Source organism: Antechinus flavipes, chromosome 1 (assembly GCF_016432865.1).
Source record: "Antechinus flavipes isolate AdamAnt ecotype Samford, QLD, Australia chromosome 1, AdamAnt_v2, whole genome shotgun sequence".
Taxonomy (NCBI): Eukaryota; Metazoa; Chordata; class Mammalia; order Dasyuromorphia; family Dasyuridae; genus Antechinus; species Antechinus flavipes.
The window spans coordinates 611,865,722-611,889,650 of NC_067398.1; the positions used below are offsets into that span (position 1 = coordinate 611,865,722).

The 23,929-nt window shown below is 32.7% G+C and overlaps 1 protein-coding gene across 1 annotated transcript in view; it reads right to left on the reverse strand.

Annotated features, from left to right (window-relative positions):
• Positions 1–253: 253 nt before the first annotated feature.
• The window catches only part of MRPL13 (mitochondrial ribosomal protein L13), a 47,394-nt gene continuing 23,718 nt past the window's right edge, over positions 254–23,929 (reverse strand). The window contains exons 6-7 of the mRNA XM_051971030.1: positions 20,218–20,339; positions 254–546 (exon numbers count right to left, since the gene is read on the reverse strand). Coding sequence (XP_051826990.1) covers positions 525–546; positions 20,218–20,339 — 144 coding nt within the window. The 3' untranslated portion in view covers positions 254–524. The remainder of the gene's footprint in view (positions 547–20,217; positions 20,340–23,929) is intronic.

Consider the following 23,929-nt stretch of genomic DNA (forward strand, 5'->3'; position numbering starts at 1 on the left):
TCAACTCAAGACTAGAATTTTTAAGTTAAAAATAAAAAGTAGGTTAGTTTGAAAGCCAAACCCTCCAGCTTGATATTCTATCATGATGGCATGCACATTAACGGAGAGATGAGAATCATGATCTAGTGACAGAACTCTAAATATTTGGGTTGTGGATGACTGCATGCAACAGTTTACATTTGTGGTGAAGAGTTGGGAGAGACCACTAAAAAGTGAGAACTCGTGCTTCTTTGCTCATTAAAGGACAATCAGCAGCTGATCAAAAGATTTTATTCTGAGCATTTTACATGGTTACTGAACAATTGTACAATAAATTATTTTCTTGTCCCTTCCTGTTTATACTCTGATTATTTTGCCTATAAATCTTCTGCATCCATGTTTAATAGAACACTTTCTCCAAACAGTAGGTGGATTCTCTTGATTTTTCAGGTTGGGAGAAAGTTTTCAAGGAAGAAATCAGAACTGTCAGAAGTCTCAGAGGTTTCTCTCTGTGTGTGTATGTGTGTTTTTTAATATTCTTCCAATTACATCCGGAAATCCTCAGGTCTGAAAAGCAAAAAGCCAAGAAAATATTTTATTTTTTTCCTGAAATCATGATTTGATTTTATTTTTCCTGTGGAAAGAAGTATATTATCAAAATATTAAGATGACAGTTTACACTCAACATTTATAAACAATACTCTCTAAACTTTTTTTGTTATAAAGAAACAAAACAAGCAGGCAATTTAGGTGGCTAGTCTTGGAAACTGAATATACTTTATCTTCAATTACTGAAAAAAAAATTTTTTTGGAGGGGAGAGCTGTATTTGCCTAATTTTGTTAATGTATAGTCTAGAGCTACTCAGTTCTTCCTTGAAATCAGAAAAAGGAATGGAAACATGAGTGAGAGAATTAAGTAGATTTAATATAAATAATATTTTAAAGAGAATTTTAAACATTGATTTAAATAACTTTAAAGTGTATTTTCTTAATAATAGAATTTTATCGATATGATTTTAAGCACAAAAATCTTGCTTATTTTGCTTTATAAAATAAACTGGAAGAAGTGAATTAGCAAAAAAAATTTTTTTAATAATAGCTGCTTCACAGCACATTGCACATAGAAGGATTCTAATAATATTGCAAAGAGCTTAAAACCCTTACAAAAATTCCTTACAGGATAAATTCTCATTGAATAAAGCCTCTATTTCTATAATTAAAAAGGAGGTGTATATTTAAATATATTTTACTGTCACACACATGAAATATAAAATTATCAGTATATCTTTGTATATATGTGTATATATATGCATGTAATTTTTATTTGTCTTTCACATAAGATATTTCATGGGATAAGAAATCCCAGAGAAGAAACTTCTAATAATGAAAGGTCAGCAAATGCTCTGTAACTTATAACACAGAGGCAAGACCTGAACTCAGGTCTGGATCTTCACTTACTGCAACATGCATCTTCAGCTTCAAATAACCCACAAAAACAAACATATGATTACATATATATGTATATGTAAAATTAGTCTGTTACATAAATAGCTATATGTAAATACTTAAATAGGTCTATGGGTAAAGGTAGATTAAGCTCACAGATAGAGAACTGAAAGGGACCTCTGGGGCCATATAGAACAACTTCATTTTATAGCTGAGGAAACCAAGCTAAGTTAAATGACTTGCCCAAGATGAAAAAATAATACACAGCAGAGATGAAATCTGAATCTAGGTTTTCTGACCCCTAAGCAAGAGCTTAGGAGAGACAACAAAGTATGGTAGATTAAATAATGATTGACTTGTCAGGTAACTAAAGCCAAACCTCAGCTGTCACCAACATTTTATGAAGGGGTGTGTGTGTGTGTGTGTGTGTGTGTGTGTGTGAAGATATATAATCTGGAAGCACATATGCCTAATGCATAAAGATATATATATGTTATACCACAAGCATCAAAACTCATAAATAATTTTTTTCTGAATTAATAATTTGAATAGCTGAAAAAAAGTTCTGCATTTTGAAGGTCACTTTAAAAAGTGAATGAACTATGTTTACTGCGAAACAACTTATCTAGTCCATTTTAAATACTGACAGTGTTTTAATTTGTAGGACACTGTATAGCATAACTACAAAGACCACAGTTGGGTAGCAGAGTAAACATAAACTATAGCAATTTAAATTTATTATTTAACACAGAGGAAAAAGGAGTAATCTGGGAAATAAGTCAAATATAGTACAATACATTAACCACACATAATCATGACAAGAAAAATCACACAATTTTGGCATTGTATTTTTAAAGTTTCTTTGTAAACATTAAACCCAGCTATCTATCCAAACTGTCGGATAGCAGCACTTGTTTCCTTCGTAACTTGTGTTTTATCTAAAGCAATGTAACTAAAACAGTTAAAACAAGCTCCAGTGCATTTAAAGAAACAAATACACTCCCTTTCAGCTAGTTCAAATAATCAGAATGGGAATGAGACTGGGGGAAAAAAAATCAATCAATCTCACTCAGCTTGTTTCCTCACACATCATTGCAATGTCATAGAGGTATGCATGGCAATGCAAAGACAGTTTCATAAATAGGAACAAAAGGACAAGAGAATAGAAATAAATAAGACAATGATGAATTATTTCATGAATTACAAGTATAATGTGACACGAAGAGAGAGGGTCTGCATTAGGTGGTGATAATAGAGAAGAGAAGGGGTCATATTCCAGAAATGTTACAAAGGCAAAATCAATAGGCTTTTACCACAAATATTGCTGGATAGTGATGGAGGGCGCTGAATGAGTCAGGGGAACATTGAACACAGCAACCAGAAGATTATGCAACAATCCATTGTGATGGACTTGGCTTTTTTCAACAATGAGATTATTCAGACCAATTCTAATAGATTTATGAGGATTATGGGGACTGAATGTGGATCACAACGTAGTATTTTCACCTTTTTTGCTGCTGTTTGCTTTTTTCCCCCCTCAATTAAAAAAAAATGTTTAATTTTTCTTGTGCAACATAATGTGGAAATATTCTTAGAAGAACTGCACATATTTAACCTTTATTCGATTACTTGCTGTCTAGTGGAGGGGTGCGAAGAGAAAGGGGAAAAATTTGGAACACAAGGTTTTGCAAGGATGAATGTTGAAAATTATTTTTGCATGTATTTTGAAAATAAAGTTATTAAAAAATAAAGAAAATTGTATAATTAGAGATCTGGTACTTGTAAGCCCTTTTCCTTCCCTTCTCCTCCCCCCCAACAATTCTCTCAATATACTTGATCTTTTGTCATTCTTGCTATTTTTTTCTAGTTCTTAAAAGTAATCCTTTGTTAGTTTGATTGGTATGATACTGAATAATTAAATTCAGGTAGTATTGTTATTTGTAATATATTGGCTTAGACTATAAGCAATTAATATTTCTCCAATCTTTAGATTTGTCTTTAGTTGTATAAAGATTACTTTGTAATTGTGTTCATATAACTTCTATGTGTGTCTTGGTAGGTAGACTCCCAAATATTTTATATTGTCTCTATTTTATATGGAATTTCTCTATCTGCTGGATTTTGGTATCATTACAATAATCATATATCACATTTGGTATAAAAGATAGAATGTAACGTAATATAACCAAATGCAACAAATATAACATCCCAGGTTCTTCTTTAATTGGGACATGGTTACTTGGAAGTTACACTGCTTTATCTTAATTGATCCAAGAACAGCCTTCATGAGGACCATTTGTTTTTATATATCAATTTATAGCACAAAATGAACTAAAATAGTTATTATTGTTAGATTTTTATGTTTATTCTTCATTTTAAAGAACACTATTTCTTGTACTTAAAAAACCTTTAGCATAAAATTATAGCATTTTAAGATCATTGGGAGGGATAGTAATAGAAAATCATTCTTTCACTGAAGCAAAGGGATATACTAACACATCCCCTTCACAATCAATGTTGTACCTATATAGTATGATGAGTGCATAAGCATATGAGTTTATAACAGATGTTGTTCTAGAAACTTATTATCTATGATTTTGCCAAAAAAGCAAGTTAAGTTTTCAAAATTTCCTCTACAAAGCCATTTTTCTTGCACCTTTTGCGATCTACAGAAGATGCCAGGTGGCATTTATAAATTAGAAAAGTTGGTTTTGAGTTGGTTTACTTCTGAATGATGACAAGTTCCTCGATATCAATGTATAAAACTCCTGCCTTACAAGAGGATACAGGACTCTCTCCAAGCAGCTTCTTTTTGCAGGCGTTCCCACTTTTGGGAGTGGAAGGCAAAACCACTGAAGCAGCTGAGTCTTGAAATAAAGATTTACTTGAATACAGAAGGAAATTTCTGGTGTTTAAAAAAAAAAGCAGAGATAGACATATAGGTTTCTTTCATATACCTCGTTTATATTGATGTGGAAAATTTGGTGTACCTCATGCTTGGGGCAAATGGAAGAAAAAGATATGTCTTAAAGGGAATAAGTCTAACTTATTCTGTTTGATCCCATAACAAGAATTAGGGACAAAACAGGGATACAGATTTTATTTCCTTTTTTCCCCCCTCTGTTAGCAATATTTTATTTTTTTCCAATTACAATGTAAAGAAAGTTTTCTACATTTACTTTTTCGAGATTTTGGGTTCCCAATTTCTTCTCTCCTTCCCTTCCCCAAGATAGCAATATGATATAGATTATACATGTACAGCCATTTTAAACATATTTCCATATTTCTTATGTTATGAAAGAAAAATAAGAACAAAGGGGAAAAAAAAAACATGAGAAAGAAAAAGCAAACAAACAACAAAGAAGGTGAAAATAATATGCCTGGATCTGTATTCAATTTCCATATTTCTGCCTCTAGTAGATGCAGATGGCATTTTCTACATATAGAATTGTCTTGGTTTGCCACATTACTGAGAAGAGATGTCTAATCACCGTTTATCATCACATAACCTTCTTGTTACTATGTACAATGTTCTCCTGGTTTTGCTTACTTCCTTTAGCATCAGTTCATACAAATCTTTCCTGGCTTTTCTGAAATCAGCTTGTTAATATTTCTTATAGAATAATATTTCATTACATTCATAAACCATAATTTTTTCAGCCATTCCCCAATTGATGGGCATCCATTTCATTTCCTTTTCCTTGCCATTACAAAAAGAGCTGCTACAAATATTTTTGTACATGTAGGTCTTTTAGGAAAGCAGATTTTAATTCACCTTAGGATCAAATGATCTAGAGCTCTAAGAGACCTTCAAGATCATTTAGTTCAAAGCTAGAGATCTTTTCATTATGCTCCATCACCTTCCTCACTTAAGAAAAAACTTAATAAATTAAAACCGGGGAAAGGAAGGTCTGCCTCTAGTCACTAGCGGCTTATCACTGAACATCTTTAAGTGGAAGCCTGAATGGTCACTTGAACAAAAACATACTTGAACATGACGCATGCTTTGGGTACACATTGGATATTCTTAAGTGCCTTCTAAACAGATTTTTAAAATTAGTTTTTCATTTTTTCCAAGTCCTAAATGAAGAAATCACAACTCATAAGGGTGACTCTTTCCAAGTATTACAGTATCCAAAGTGGGAATGAACCCAGGTCCTATGACTTCTGATTCAGTGCTCTTTCCACTATACCACATTAGAAATAAAATATTCACATTAAATGAGGAAAGAGTTCCACTGTTTCAGTCAGACTACATCAGGAGTTTTATTCAGTTTGAGGTGCTACATTTTATAAAGGACTTTGTCAAAATTGGAATTTTGCACAGCACAGAGTGACCAGAATAGAAAAGGGTTTGGAGATTATATGAAGAGTACTATAATTGAGAAAATTAGGGATACTTGGGCTAGATAAAGAAAAATCTCTTGAGCATAAGGAAAGCAGAAAATAATTTCCTTCTTCAAAGAACTAAAGAGTTGCTATTTTGAAGAATTATGTTTATTCTATTGTAGGGTAGAACTTAGATCAATTTGGGAATTGGCAGAATTACATATTGACTAAATATAATAAAACACTTGCTAAAAATAAGAGCTGTTCAAAAGTGGAATAGTCTGCCTTGTGAGACTGGATTCCTTCTTACTAGAAGTACTTAAGTGGAGTTTTGAGGATCACCTGCCAGGAATGAGTTTCAAAAGGATCATGTATCTGATAGCAGGATAATTTCACTATCCTGCAGATGCTCAAGAAGTGTTGACTGGTATGATCAAAGTTGTAACATCTTTTGAGGGAAAAGAAGAAAGATTGATTTGAGGTTTTTTGTTTTGTTTTGCATTTTGCTTTTAAAATATTACCTATTTGTCTTCCTGTCTTTTTTCTCCCAACTTTCCCCTGGAAATTACTTCAATTGTTATTTGGATTAAAAAGTACATGTTTAAAACCAACGAAAATATTTACAAACTTAGCATGTTCTATGAATAATTATGACATTTTGAAGATGGTTTTGGAGCTCTTTTCTTCCAATTTCAGAGAGAGATTCCATATGTTCTTGAATCAAGTAGATATAGTTTACATTTTCATTACAGAAATTTATTGCCTGATAAAGGGATAAATTACCTTTTTGTTATATTTCCCACACCCCCTTTTAAAGGCATGAACTATAAATTACTCAGTGTAAGTGTACATGTAATTTTTTGCAAATTTTTTAGCCCATCAAAATGTCAATTTTCATTTGGTCTCAGAAAGAGGAAATTTAAGGTCATTAACCAGCAAATATTAGATGATTCTAAAGTTGTTCCAAGTTTGTAAAACCTAATATACTTACTGGGTTGAAGTAGCAAGTGATATATAAACCTCATCTTTAATTATAATAGTTTTTTTTAATTGTAAGTATGCTTTGGAAAAGATGAGAGAATTAATAAAAGAAGGACAGTATTATAGGCAAAAATGTCAACTTCTTTTGCTATGTCATTTTATTTTCTGAAACAATAATCTCTACTCTCTATATAATACTTGGCATTAGGTCTATCTGCCTTGAAAGAAGATAGCTTTTGGAAAATAATATTATCTATATTTCATGAGTAAAAACTTAATCAAAAAAAGTTGTTTGAATTTGCTCAAAATTTAAGGTCACATCACTTTATGCAAAAATACAGATTCCTTCTATGGTAAATACCACATCCATTACCATTAGTTTGGAAAGAAAGCAGGGTAGTGGTAGCTGGAGCTGGTAGAAAAGAGGGTGGCTGATTTCTTAAGATAAAGGAGAAATAAGCACACCTTTTCAAATACCACTCAGAAAAAAGAAATGAAAATTTTCTCAAAGACAGATGAGCAGAGTGAAAAGGTAATCATTTTTACAAAGGTTTTCACCTAATACTTTATATATGTCACTTTGCACTTCATATAACCTTTTTTATGTTTTTATTTGTCATTGCAAAGAGATGGGAAAAGGTCCATTTGGTTTATGAATAAAATGTAACTTTAATCTGTGTCACAGATGGCTGTCAGCAGAGATCTAAGAAAAAAACTTAAAAAAAAAAAACACTTTAAATTGTTTGCCATATTAAGGTAATTTATTTTCCATGTTAAAAAAAGAAATAGAATTATGGTTGTAGATCTTTTAAAACTGGTAAAACAAAAATCCAAACCTACTAATATAATTTTATTCTTCCCATAAGTTATTTTTTTCCACTTCTGACTTAAATTACTAAGAATAAGGCTAATTATTCCAAGAAAAAAAAATCAAATAACTGAATTTAAATATGGATAGCAAACTAATCTTAGAAACAATAAAAGGTCAGCTTGATTATGTTCCCAGTAATTTCCACTGTATGGAATTATTTAGTATAACCTTTCTTCTTTAAGTTTTTCCAGTAAATGTAGTGACACCACAAATTGCTGGAAAGAACTCAGAAAAGTAGGGTACAATCAGGATAGCTAGGTAGGCAGGAAGACAGGCACAGTATTCGTTTCCTTAAGGCACAACTCTTGACTTCAGAAGAATACTAGAATAATGTCTTATTCAGCTCAGCTTCACTGGAATGTGTTAACATTTTCTTATAGAATAGTGACATAACTTTCATTACTATTTGACTTAAACAATAAACTAAATTCCAGGCAAGCCCAGTGAATATTATATCCAGAATAACACTTGTTTAGATCTTTCTCTAACACATAGAAGTTTGATATATCTCACAAATTGTGCTATTCAGTATGTGGGACTGCTTGGTGGAACTGTGAAGCTCTTAGATCTATTTGTCTGCCCTTACTCCTTTCTCCTGATCAGCTGTCTTACATCTCTAATACTGTCAATTGGACATCTTAATTTAAACTTAACATGAACAAACTGGAACTCATTATTTTTGTTCCCAAACTCTTTTTTTCTTCCTAATTTTCCTGTTACTGTTGAAAGTATCATTATTCTCCCAGTCACCAAAACTAACAACCAAGGTGTTATCTTTGACTTCACTTTTTCTTACCCCTGATAACCATTTTGTTGCCAAGCCCTCTTGTTTCTACTTTGTGACATCTCTCATATGTGATCTCTTCTCTGACAATGCCAGTAGATTGGTGCAGGCTCTCATCACCTCACATCTGGAATTGTCACTTAATTACTCAAAAAATAGTGGTCAAGTGTGTTACCATCTCTCGACCTCAAGAAGGTGACTGTCACACTTTGGATAAAATTTAACATTCTTTAAGGTTTGTAAAGCATTTTAATTTCATTTACTAAGACTAATTCAGTAATATAAATGCTAGTATCTAATTTTACAGATGAGTTTGGAAAATAAAGTGATTTAACCCCAGGATCACATGTATAGCATCTGAGATAGAATTCAAACCCCTGACTTCCTGACTCCAAAGCCAGAACTCTATTCATAATAATACATTACCAGACACATGTAAAGTATAAAATTCTGGGTACCACCTGTCAGGGAAGAAATTAATAAGGTGAGTGTTCAGTGGAGAATAATTGACTTCAAGGCTTAAGACAGAAGAATGAATTAAGTGGATATGTTCACCTTGGAGGAACTAAAATTCAGGATAATTATCTTCAAATACTTGAAAAATTTGTCACCTGGAAGAGAAATTAAACTTGTTCTCCCTAGGCCAGATTAGATAACTACAAACTATGGTGGAAGTTGTAGAAAGGCATATTTAAGTTTGGGTTCAAATTCTGCCTTTGATATTAAGTAGCTAAGTGACTTTGAGAAATCCACTTCTGAGGTCCTCAGAGAACTTTCTAGAATTTATTGAACCAGATTAGATTTTGCTGTATAGGATTCAAGTTAATTAACTTTTCACTATTAAAATCATAGAATTATAGACTTAGATCAGGAAGTGAATTTAGAGATGAGGAACTGAGGTCCCTCATAGTCTAATAAGTTCTAACTCATGTCCCTCAAAGAAATGCCAGCTAGAAGAATTGTGTGGCACTACCTTCCACCTATTAGATTGGATAAGAGGGTGGAAAAGGAAAATGACAAATGGGTGGAGAGGATGTGGAGAAAATGAGATATTAATGCATTGTTGATAGAGTTGTGAACTGATTTAACTATTACCTAGAGCAAACCATGCATATTGGTGATTAAAGACAATTTCAATAGACTTGGGATGGAAAATGCCATTCTTATCACAGAGAGAGAGAGAGAAAACTATGGCAACTGAATATAGATTGAAGCATAGTATTTTACACTTAAAAAAATTTTGTTTCTGTACCTTTTCTTTCTTGTGCTTTTCTCTCTTTTTGTCTGATTTTTCTGGCATAACATGACAAATATGAAAAATTTTTAAAAAACTATTTTTAACTTTGACCTAGCAATACCATTAGTCAGTCTATTCAAAAAGAGATAAAAAAACAAAAAGGAAAAGGACCTGTATATATAAAAATATTTTTAGCAGCTCTTTTCTAGAAGCAAAGAACTGGAAATTGAGTGAATGCCCCTCAATTGAGGAATGGTTGAATAAGCTGTGCTATGTGCTAAAATACTATTGTGCTATAAGAAATGATGAGTAGGATACTCTCAGAAAAATTTGGACTTTCATGAACTGATGCAAAGTGAAAGGTACTGTGTACAAAATAAGAGCAATACTATAAAATGATCAGCTGTGAATCACTTAAGTTATTCTCAGCAATACAATGATCAAGACAACCATCCCCAAAGAAAGAACTGATGGTGTCTGAGTACAAACTGCAGCATAATTTTTTTTTTTTTTACTTTATTCCTCTTGAGTTTTGTTTTTGGTCTGTTTTCATTTTGCAACATGACTATTATGGAAATATTTTGGATGATTCACATGCATAACATATAAAATTGCTTGCCTTCTCAATGGAGATGGGGAGGTTTGGAGAAAGAGAAAGGGAAAGAATTTGGAACTCAAAAGTTTAAAAATATATTAAAAACTGTTTTGTTTTGTTTTGTTTTACATATAATTGAGGAGAAAAACAAAATCCTAAATTAAAAAAATGAATATCCTTTATGAATGGAACTATAAAACTATAGCAACTCTTGTGGATGCTCAAATATCAGCTCTGTATTGAGATCAGAAAAATAAAATAAATGATCTCCTTTAAGTATTCCATTAAATATCTTCTGAGACAAGTGAAACATGTTTCTGAAAGTGCAGATAGGAATCGTTAATAAAGAGATTCCTTCTTCTGGATATAAGTTAAATCAAAACTTTAAACTTGTTCATTTCTACTAATGCTTATTTAATTCGAGGTTCTAAACCTATTTTATACCATGGACTCTTCTGATAGCTTGGTGACACCTATGGATCCCTTCTCAGGGGAATGTTTTTAAATGCACAAAACACAAAAGACTACTAAGGAAAGCAATTATATTGAAATATAATTATCAAAATGTTGAAAACAAAACAAATCCATAGCTCTCAGATTAAGAACACTTTTTTCAAGCTATTTTCAGTTTGTTCAAGGGCAATTCCAGAGCCTGCTTTTTTGATTTTCCTTTTTGTTAGCCTCTCCTCCTCTAACAGATTTGGCTGAAGGGACCCTCCAAGAAAATCATGGACAGTCAACCAGCTCCCATCTAGGCCAATGTACTACCTAGACACCTGCAAAAGTTTTTTTAAATCTGTCTTTGCTCTCATTTTTATAGTTTCTTTATAAGCTCCTGCTTTAAGCCATTCATCTTAGAACTAGGTATTTTCCATATTTCCCCCCATAAATCACCTTATAGATAGGGACATTTTCACTGTAGTCTTTTGTATCTCCATTACCTGGTACAATGCTTAGTACAGTGGGTATTTTATTTAATGGATGGATTGGTTCATTGAACAATATATTTCTGAATTATGAGTAGGTGACATTTTAAAATTTTCTTTTACAAATGTTACTCTGTCCCATATATAATTTGAATTGACTGAAAATGGAAACTTTCCCTATGTCTGGTTTTTCCTAAGGAATCTATCCTGTAGAATTCTATAAAAAGGAAAAAAAAAAACCCTGTTAAAAAAGGATCCAAATGTTATTCTAATAAAGCTCTCATAATATAAAAATTTCCATTATAGTAAGAGCCCTGTTACTATTTCCATTATTATTGAGGTTTTACAGAATGTACAATTATTTGATCATCTGAAAGCAATGATTTGGAACTACAATTTCCCTATGAAAATGGATAGTATTGCCTTTTTTACACTTTCTATTAAGGAGGGAAAAAAAAGAAAATCCAAATGTATCATTACTTGCACATACCAAATACATACATCTGCCTCATGATCCATAAGGAAATGTGATTAAGTCTCCTATAAATTCAGGTTTCTGAAAAAATTTTTAGAGCCAGAGCACTGCAGAGAACTATATAGACAGCTATTCTAGAACTCAAGACATAACAAATTCTATTGTTTATGATATATAGGTTCTTATTTTTTAAGAACAGAAGTCACATGAAATAGAAAGCAAAAAATAAAAACAATCTCTGATTTGAAAGAGAAACTTTTTTTTGACTTTGCATATGCATGTGTATGTGATTTCCTTTGCAATGTTTTAAAACATTGCAAATAAAATATTGATATAAATTGATATAAACAAATATTTACTGAGTACTTAGTTGAGTACAGTAGTACTTGGTAATATGCAATTATAAAATTTTGATTAAAAAATAGTAATGATTGGGTTTTTTAAATAGCTTTTTATTTACAAGATATATGCATGGATAATTTTTCAGCATTGACAATTGTAAAACCTTTTGTTCCATGTTTTCCTCTTCTTCCCCCTTTCCCTCCCCTAGATGGCAGGTTGACCAATACATGTTAAATATGTTAAAGTATAAGTTAAATACAATATAAGTTAAATACATGTCCATACAGTTATTTTGCTGTACAAAAAGAATCGGACTTGGAAATAGTGTACAATTAATCTGTGAAGGAAATCAAAAATGCAGGCGGACAAAAATAGAGGGATTGGGAATTCTATGAAGTGATTCAAGTAGTAATCATTGTTACTCCAGATTTTTATTCTTCAGATGAGACAAATATTAAGTAATATTAACCTACTTTAGCTAAAATAAGTTTTATCCATACTTAATTTCATAAAAATCGAACAATATGAAATCCTAGTTTATTCACTGTATACTTGAGCTACATTTGTTTTAATCATGCTTCCCCAAAAATCACCATCAAATCTAACTTTATCCAATCCCATTAAGTACATTTCAAGGAACTTAATTTTTGTTATACGTATGTGTATACATGTACACATTGAACCAGACTAATTTAATTCAGCCTCTGAAATAATCATGACTCTAGAGACTAATGTCTTGAATTTTATCTCTTCTGCTTTTGAAACATATACGAAAAAAATGTCCCCACAATTAAAATAACTAGTTAGTACTTAATTGAACTATAAATGGGGCAAATTGATTAGCTAAGCCCCTCAATTCTTGAACTGTAATGTAATGCATATACCTATTCTAAAGCAAGTCGCTCCAAAATTTAAAAAATATATATATATTATATACATATACACGTTATATAGGAATATATACACATGTTATATACACATGTTACATATATACACATGTTACACACACACACATATATATCCTTCAAATTATACATTCTGGGCCTTTTTCATATAGAATGACACTGCTAACCACTTTCCTCTAAAACCTTTCCCCTCTTCCAAACTTTCATGTTTTCTTTAGTCTCATCAGTCTCAGATATTCATAATATCAGTATTATCCTAAACTCTTTATTTGTCCACAGTCTACATATCAATTTTAAGCCTTGCCATTTTTATCTCTATAATATCACTAGTATAAGCACCAATCTTTCCACTCATACAACTAAAACTTTAGTTCAAGCTCTCATCATTATTGCAAAATTGCTGGAAAAAAATCCTACTAATCTTTCTGCCTCAAGACTCTCATCACTTCAATGCATCCTATGCATATTTCTGTCAAAAGAATCTTCCTTAAGTGGTGATGTGACTTCCCTATTCAATCAAGTTCAGTATTGTTTCTGGGATAAAAAATAATTTCCCTCGTTTAGCTTTTATTTTAATTTTTTGTTGTTTTTTTACTGAGGCAATTGGGGTTAAGGGACTTGCCCAGGGTCATACAGCTAGGAAGTGTTAAGTTAAAAAAGTCTGAGACCAGATTTGAACTCAGGTCCTCCTGACTTCAAGGTTGGTGCTCTATCCACTGTGCCACCTAGTTGGCCCCCTTGTTTAGCTTTTAAAGTCCTATACAACCTGGATCCCCCTCTGGCAATACGTGATTCAGTAATATTGACCTTTCCTCTTTCCCATATATACAATACTTCAACTCTCATCTTGTTTTTTATATTGGCCACTCTACAAGCTAAGAATACATTCCTTCTTAACTCATAGAATCTCTCTTCCTTTAGAATATAGCTAAAGCACCAACTTTAGTATGAAACCTTTTCTGATCTTCCTAAATGCTAGTGGTTATACTCCCAAACTACAATGCATTGAACTATTTTGTACGTATTTTACCTCATATTTGTTATGTATATATTTTTATATATTTGTCTTTTTTATTAGAACATAAATCCTTTTAAAGTAGGGTTTGTTTCATATTGTCCATGATCTAGCACAATGCCTAGCATGTAGAAGGCTCTTAGTAAATATTTGCTGATTGATCATGGCATCATATATTTGGACAGAATTTCAAAGAATTTTAGGTCATTTAGACCAAACCATTCATTTTACACAAGAGGAAAGTGAGGCTCCTGGTTCTTTCTCCCCAAATCATAGAAGTATTAAGCATAAAAGGTAGAATCTGACTCCTAGTTCTATGACATGGGAGTCAATGATCCAGTTACACTGCTTCCCCTTATAATTGTTCTTTAGCCAATCTTTTAAGACAGATTCATTTGCTACCTGGATGCTCACCAGGACTTCACTACTCTTTTCAGAAATTCATCTTTTTGCAAGATCAAATCGATTCTGAAACTCACAACTCCTTAGTGCCCCCTGACCTTTGGGCCCTTTCCTCTCTCTGACTAGAGAGGGTAGATATCAGAAACTCCTCCTAAACCCTCTATTTAAGGAGGAGGCATAGGGCAGATACCTTATCCCTTCCCATTACACTATAGAACATCATCATGCTTCTACCTGGGTACCATCATTTCCCTCTCTCCCTTTAACAGCTTCTTTTTGTGTGTTGTTTTCTCTCATTAGTTTGTGAGCTCGTTGAAAGTATGAACTGCTTTTTGTCATCGTTTGTATTCCTAAGGCTTAGCAAAACATCTGGAATATAGCAGGTGCTTAATAAAAGATTACTGATGGACTGACATGAAACTAAGAATCTAATTTAGGGTGCTTCTAATTCCCTAAAATTTGTCCCACTAAAATAGACCCTGAAACATTAATTTGGAGCCTCAGACAACATTGGCAAGAAGTGACCATTCCTAATGTTTTTGTTTTTCCTCCTAAATAATTTTTTATTCCTATTTTCTGTCTTTATATTACCAACTACATTTTAATTTGGTTATGGCAGCACTTGGTAACATTATTGGCAGCCTGCAGTCTGGCTTTGGGTTTGACACTTCTGATGTACAGTCTAAAGAATTAACAAAATAAATCAAAGCCTGATTTGTATCATTTTTCACAATGAAAATTTAACAATAAGCTCTCTTGGGCCAGTAAGAACTATCTCTAGCCCTGAGTTATCACCTATATTTCCCAATTCCTTTTTAGGTCACTAGCAATTTTAATTCTTGGGAGATTATGGTGTCCCAAGATTTTCAAAATATGGGTTTTTGAGTTGGGGAGCAAACTGAAACAGTTTAAAAATCAATGTCCTATTTCTCAAAAGCAATTCAGCATCCTATTCACTTATAGGTATATCATGATTCATCTACTGTTCTTATCTCAGATATGTATCTTCATTAAAATACATATTGATTTAAATTGCTCTGTTCAAAATAAAAGATGAGTGAAGGGTAAGGACAAAAAAAAAACACACATAAGAAAATATGGTTCAGAAGTAAGAAATGAGAGATATCAAGCTCAGAGAACACATAGAAGCTTCATGCACATTTACTATGAAGACTTTGACAACAGACATGGCAAGTATAAAAAAAAGTTACAAAAAGTAGCTGTTTTTATTTTGTGGACAGGGAATTATTCATTAATAAAATAAATCATTCCTGAAATACTCTATTTAACACTTATTAGAGCAAAGATCAAAATTAAATATAAAACTAGAATGAAAGTAGAAAACAAGCAAGTCAACTCCAAAATAACCTATTTAAATAAGTTACTAATGACAAAAAAATAGGAAATGGATTGAGGAAAATAGACCCACAATAATTATAATCATTTTATAAAAAATTTAACCAATGTAAATCAGTAATCACAATAATATCCTCATAAGCTGGGTAGTTTTGAGGAGAGATTCAACAAAGAGACATAGGAAAATCAATCGCTAAACAAGAAAAGAGCTTGGATTAATGTATTGGTGTGAGAAAGTCAATACAAATACAGAGCAGATAGAAATGGAATATAGCAGATAAGTGGCTTACAGTTTACAGAAAGCCTAGAATACCAAGATAAAGAGACTATGGTGATTTTATAAGCAATGTGGTACAGTAGCATATTGTCTCAGGATCCAAATTAGTGTTTCTAGGTCTACTTTAGTGAGGCAAATTTCAGGGAATTAAAATAGTCCCTAAACTAGAATTTTATCTTGAAGCCAGAGCCTTATACTGAAGCCAATCAGTAACTATAATTTATATCTTTAATTTAGAAACAGAAAATCTGGATTCAAACCTAAGTTCTACCATTTACTCCTTGTGTGACTTCAGGCAAGCCACTTCACTTCTACTGGCTATGATGAAGTGGTTAGACTAAGTGGCCATTAGGACTCTTACAGCCCTGGCCCTACAAGTAAAGAAGTGAGACAATCAGAGCACTACATTTGCAATATTAAACTTTGGAAGAAATTTTAAATGACAAACTGGAAAGAGCAGAGACTGGAAACTAAAAGACCAATGAAGAAGCAACTATAGTAGATCAAATAGAGGTGATTGGACAGTGGAACTGGAAAGATAAATAAGAAATTTGGTAGAGGAAGAATTGAGAGGATATAAAATACTGGAATTGTGGAGGGGTGAGAATGTAGAGTGAAGGAATAGAAAGAGATAAAGGTGGCTGAAGTTTCAAACATTTGGGACTGAGGAAATGGCATTATTTTTAAAAAGTTGTTGGAATAAGGGATTTTTTTTTAAAGAGAACATAAGTTCTTTTTTGTACAGGTTGAAATTCAGGTAGTTTATGATGTTATCTTGAAAGCAATTGGAGATGCAGGATTGGAAATGAAGCTAGAGGTAGGGATAATGGATTTGGGAGATGTTTACATAGAAGCAATAACTGAAACCAAGAATTGAAATCCTCAAGAGAAATCATGTTTAATAAAAGAAAGAAGCATTGGTCAATATTCTATATTTAAGGGGCACAAAAAAGCAATTGCTGTTGTTCTTTTTGTCCTTTGTTTTCCAAGAGGATCAACGACACTAGGAAGGTGATGACTTGCACATAAATTGGATTTCAGTTAAGACAGCTGTGCAAAGTCATTTGGTTCACTCCCTTCTCCAGAATCCCTGGAGTCCAGTGGCAGGGTATAAACCAGCATGACTAGAGGTGGCCCTGCAGAAGGAAGCGAAGGAACCAGGAAAAGGAAAAAAGATTAAGAATCAAGAAAGTAAAAGGAGATTCAGAAGAGCATAAGGCCAGGAAGCTAAGATAAGAGAGAAGAACATCAAACTACCCATTCCTGTGGAGCAGCACAGAAAGATACGAACTGGAAAGAGACCAGTAGTTTTAGTGATGAGATCAACAGAAATGCTACAAAGAGTAGTTCTAGTAGAGGCACATTTTTAAAAGAGAATTTCTTTTAATCTGAAGCAAGCATTTATTCATATTAAATAGGTCTGTCACAGCAAGCATCTAATTGTACTGCCTGGAGGCTGGCAAACTACAGTTGGCTGACTTGCAACCTCTTTTTGGCCAAAAAACTAAGAATATATTTTTTAAACAGTTAAAAATAAAGTTTTATAATATTTAAAAACATGAAAAAGTAATTCTTAGGTTGCCAGATTATGAGGGTCATAGTTTATGGACCTCTGATATAGATTTAAAAAGTTCCCACAAATATGACAACACTGCATTGGGCACTAAAGTGATTCTATGAAAATATTTCCTTTACTAAAATCTATTAATGTTAAAATATGAGGTGGAGAAGACTCTAAAATTTGTCAGGCTATGCATAAATGCTGCAGGGTTTCAAGCTAAGGATCTAATTTAGGGATGACTCTAATTATCTAAAATGTGTTCCACTAAATTAGACCTAGAGATCTCTGACATGTAAACCATATGACTATATGTGTGTTGAAACCTAACTAAATTTAGAAAGGTTCACCATCATGTTGGTAGTAGGGTGATGAATTTTTTGGTCAAGGTAATTATATAAGACCATTTGCCAAATTACAGTAGGTTGATAAAATACACTGAGAAGGGATTAATTTTCCAGATGAAATTACAGACTTACATGTGAAATTAAACATGAACTTTAACAAGGAAGAATAAGTAAGTTTTCATCTTGACAAAAGAGCAAAAGAAACTGGAGTTTTCAATATACTTTCATTCCACTTCTTTCCTTTGGGTAATAGTTCTAACTTTTATATAATTATACTATTTAAGCCAATGTACTCTTGAAACATTATAGTTTGTCTTCCTTTCAGCATGAATACCAAGCTACTCTGGTACTCAGTTCTAAATGACTAAAAGGAATCATCTGCAGAGTACTTTTGAGTTTTATTTAAAACCATAAAGGACTGTTTTCAATTTTTTGTAATTAAAGTACATTTTTCACAGATCTTTACAGAAGAAAAGGTCCAAAAATAACTTGTCTCCTATCAGATTTTAGCTATGACTTGTTAATACCCACTGGTAAAGAATTTTTTGGAGAGTCCTCTTAAACCAACAGGCATTTATTAAGAGTCTGTTGTGTGTCAGGTACTGACTTTACTAAGACAAAAATAGTAGAGTTCCTGACTGTAAGGAATTTATTGTCTTTCAAGAGAAATAACATATAAACATATAAGTAAAAACAAAGTATATAACCTACAAGGGAAATAAAAAGTGATGAGGTACTAGCAATTGGAGAGAGGGTTCATATGTTGAAGGAGGTAGCATTTGAACAGAACTGTGTCACTTAGTCATTCTAAGAGGCAACAGTGATGATGGAATGAATTCAGAACCAGGGACAGACAGCTTGTGAAGACAAAGAAACTGGAGACCATTATTAAAAAAAAATTTACATACAATTATCAAAATGAAGCAGTAAGAGGAACAGGAAGGAAATAAATACATCTGTAGAGGGAGGAAATATATAAAATGAAATAATAATAATAATAGGATTACTATGTTCATATGAACGTTATGCTTTACAAATGATATTGCCTCTACAGTCAATGGATCTTGTTTTAAATCTTGCTTGTGTGGAGCCAATGTGGAGGAACCTTTCCAGTTCAAGATGCATGATTCTCAATTATTTTCCTTACAATAACACTATGCAGAATGTAATGTTGCTTTGATTATTCCCATTAAAAAAAATGAAAACAATGAGACAAAAAATTAACGTGACTTGTCTATTCAACTAGCAGATCTCCAAGCTGGGATTTAAACCAATGTCTGACACTATGTGCAGTGTTCTTCCTCTGCACAAGGCTTGCTAGTGACACAATCAAAGAATCACTAGACCTTGATCCTTCTGGAACCAAGTGCTTAAAATCAGGACTGAAATACAAACAAGTTTGCGTAACTTGGAATGTCTTAATTTTACAAGAGAGGGCATTCTAAAAGCTATTTTTAAATCATTACTTAGGTCCACAGAAATGAAAGTAAAAGTTACCTATGCAACTATTTAAATCATTTGCATAACATCAAAAGTGTTGCCTGGAAAAGTGTTGATTCAGGAAAAAAAAAAAACAGAATTAATAAAATGATTTTCAGATAAAAAAAATCTCCTTTGGAAAAGAATATTTAGGGCAAAAAAGGCAATTGTGTACTGTACTTTATTAATCACACAAAAAAGAATAGAAAAACAGGAACAATTTTTTATATTGAAGAAATTATCTTAAATGTCTTGATTTTGGGGTTTTGTTTTGGTTGTTGTTACTTAAAAGTAGTATATTTTACTATAACTAGCACACATCTGCCTTAGACAAAGCAATGCAATAATGACAGTTAATATTTTATGAGCCTTTTCAGGTTTACAAAGTATTAGACATATTAAGTATTAAAGATGCAAAGATGTATCCTCACAAACGAGCTTGCAGGGCAAGACATAAAATGATAAATAGCTTACTTTACTCTGAATTAAGTGCCAAACAGTCCAATAAAATTACAATTATAAAAAATGTACTACATATCTTGTTGGTCACTCTTAGCCATTTGAATGTTGAGATTATTAACTGAAGAGCTCACATAAGGAAAATAAAAATACATTATGCTTTAAAGTGACCAGCAACAGAAGGACCAATAGCCCTTCACTTAATCAGCTGAAGGTTAAAACATTGGGTGAAAGACATTTGTTCTTTTAACTCATATTTTTAAAGCACTTGCTGGAAGCAAATGATAGTTTTAGATGTTGTGGAAAGAATAGAAATAAATAAAATTTACTATTTTAATCACGAGGTTTTAATAAAATTCCTTGGCTTTAAGGAAATTATCACTTAATGGAAGTTTATGGAACAAACTAAATTCAGATTAAAGAGTAATAAAAATTAATAATAACTGAGACTTACGGATTCCATAATCTTGGGAAAGCATCAATTTCTTCTTGGGTATATTCATCTAGTCTTTTAGGTATTTTTCGTGGCTGAGGAAGCTCTTCTACTATATTCTTAAGTATATCTTCTGGAATCTCCTACAATTGAGATTAATTTTTTTCATTTTAGGTAATTACAAAACACTTCTTAAAATCTTTTATTATTAACAAAATGAATCCTGTGAAGTTATGGAAGAAGATGTGGGAGGAGATCCTCCCCTGCCTTTATCATCCTGTCTTATCCAAAAATGGAGTGTCCAGGGATGTAGAACTTTGCAGTGACAGAGAGTGAAAGAAGTGGTGAAGGAGGGAAAGAAGACAAAGGAGAAAAGGAGGGAAGGAAGGAGGAAAAGACAAGAGGAAGAAAAGAGAAAGGTGACATAATAAACTATGTATCAAGTGAAGATCTGTCTATAATAAAAAAAAAAAAATTCTCTAACAGTTATCCAACATTGGAACAGGCTGTCTTTTCATTTTTATTGGAGGTCTTAAAGCAAATTCTGAATGATTACTTTTTAATACACTGTAGGGGGAAACTGCTGTTCAGGTAAAGGGTTAGATTAAGTGGCCTATAGATCTCTTTCAATTCTAAGATTCTCTAATTTAGTAAATGGATAAATGTTCCGATTTTCCAAAAAACAGGAAAATAGAGTCTTCAAATTATGACCCAGTGAATTGAGTTTCAATTCCTTGCAAAATGCTACCAAATGTTAATCACTTTTAAAAGTAAATGTTAATCATTTAGAACTAGTATAGCTTCATGAACAAATCATACCTTATTTCTACTGTGCAGTTGGATTGTACAATGAGCTTATTGTACCATCAAGTATGGATATATAATTATATGATAATTTGATTTATAGTTAATATGCTAGTTATCAAAAATATTTGTTCCTAAAGAAAGATTTGGATGGCTCAGATTTCTTAAAGAAGCTTTAAAAAACATCTTTCACAGAACTATTAAGACAGACATAAAAAGAACAGGGAGTTTTCAAAAACTAAGTTATTAATAACTATGAAAAATGTGTCAAATCACTAATAGAGAAATACAAATTCAAAGAACTCAAAGGTTCTACCTCACCCCCCCCCCCCATCAGTCTAAGATGACAAAAGAGAAAAATGACATGTTGGAGAGGCTACAAGAAAACAGGCACACTAATCTATAGCTGGTAGAGCTGGGAATTGGTAGTCATCCTGGAAAGTAATTTGGAATTAACTGTGCATATTCTTTAAACTAGCTACGCCACCATTTGGCCCATGTTCCAAATGTATCAAAGAAAGAGGGAAAAGGGCCTATGAGTAGCAAAATATTTATAGTAGCAAAAAATTGGAAACCAAAGGAATTCCCATCAACTGGGGTATAGATAAACAAACTGTGGTATAGAGTGGAATATCATTGTACCATAGGAAATGAGAAAATGTACAGTCTTGGGGAAAACTGGGAAGATTCTCTAATTTGATACAGCAGAGTGAGCAGATATATAACAATTTACACAATGAGGGAAAAATAATTTTAAAAGATACTGAAATCTGATTAATAACTGAATCATGAGTTCAGAGGACTGAAACCATATCATGCCAATCTCCAACTTGAGAGGGTGATGAACATAAAATCCAGAATGAGACAAACAAATTTTGACATAGCTAATATGAGCATTTGTTTTGATAAACTATGTCTACTTTTTGTTTGTTTTAAATGATTTGGATAGGAGCAATGCGATTGAGAGGGATAAAGAATACACATAAAACTTTTTTTTAAAAGAGGTATAAAATGTAGACTCTCTATAAGTTTTATGTTGAAATATCAGGGGAAACTGCCAATAGATTAAATCTTTGAGAAATAGGGCATGAGTACTGATTATAAAGGCATGAGTAGTAGCATACTTATAATTCCTATTTCTGGGGAAGCAAAGGCTGATGGATTACTTGAATTCATGAGTTCTACACTTCTGTGAGTTAAAGACAAATGAGGATCTTTTCTAAGTTTGGAAACAATATGACAAGCCCTAAGCAGTGGGGAAGTGGAGAAGTGGAAGGAGTAAAGGTAGATCAAGATTCCTAAGTAGTGAATTGGTCTAGTGTTAGAAAAAGACAGCAAGTCAAAGCTTCCATGATGATCAGTAGTGGGACTGGATCTACAAATAGTTGCTTGTTTTTTGACAGTTCTCTCACATAAGAAAGTCCTTTTGCTGATCCCTGCTTTCTACAGCTGGGCCAGAGTCCTACTCCCCCAAGCAAATTCTACTCCTCCAGTGTCAGTGTGGCTGTCAATTAGTTAAGTCCTTCTTCGGGTAACTGATATATGTCTATAAGCTAGCCAAAGATTTGGACAGAATAATCCCTTAATGAGCATGAATTCTGAGAATAACATGTAAAATAATGGGAATCAGTTCAAAGCAAAGCTTTATTACAAGAAGGGAAAAGAGGAAAAAGAAATGCAACTCAGGCATATTCACTAACAGAATATAACATACTTCAGAGCAGTATTGCATTAGGGAGCAAAGAGACATACTTCTTCTTTTTTTCCCCCTTTTTTTTAGGATTTATTATTATTATTTTTTATTATAACTTTTTATTGACAGAGCCCATGCCTGGGTAATTTTTTTTACAATATTATTCCTTGCACTCACTTCTGTTCTGACTTTTCCCCTCCCTCTCTCCACCCCCTCCCCCAGATGGCAAGCAGTTCTATACAAGTTAAATATGAGACATACTTCTTTATAGCAGGAAGCTGTGCTCCAGCTATAGGGGTGAGTGTGTTACAAAGTACCCTTTTGAAACTAGAATTCTTCTATCTTGATTTTGGAGGTGGCTGATTTACATGTCAGGTCAAAATATTATAACAAAACATATTTATTATCAGGGAGAAAAACAAGCTGGTTGTAGACAAAATATTATTTGGGGGATACTGCTGTACTAATCTTCGAAAAATTTTACTGTCAGTATTCTTCCATGAGTATGTTCTTTACAGTAGTCTCAAGACTATCAGGCTTAATCTTATAATACTGCTGTCCTTCTAATCATGGCAAGAGAAGGAGAGCTAATATCAAAAAAAGGCAAAAAAATCCAAACAAAACAAAGAAATCCCCACCTCTTCAACCTGTGAGATCTCAGCTTGGTTTTCCACTTTATCACTCACTTCAACCATTCTGACTGACGGGTAGAGCCATGAATTCCAAATTTTCATTCACAGAGGAAACTTATTTCAGAGCATCTCATTTCTCATCAGGCTGTACTACTTTGGTATACACCTGACTTCTTCAACAGGCCTCAAGGGGTATACATTCTCCATTCCCTTTTCAGTTGTCTTTTGTGTGTTTCTTCCCCTATTAGACCATAAGCTTTTTGAGGCAGTAACTGGTTTCCTTTTTTTCTTATTAACATCACCAGCACTTAGCAGTATCTTGGCACATAGTAAGTACTTAATGAATGTTAATTATTTTAAACCACTATGTGCTGGCACTGTGCTAAGTAACAGAATATAAAGAATTAAATGATATGACTTACAAGTAACATAAAGAAGTGATTGCTCCTTTACTTTAGAAAGCACAAAAATGCTTTCAAGCTATTCTATTCAGGCACTATTCTGTGCCCTAGTAGGTGGATCTACAATGGAGGAACCATTAAAAGATTTCTTTCTAAAAGTACAAGGAGACAAGTGAAAGTGAATAAAAGTCTTTGAGGAGGAA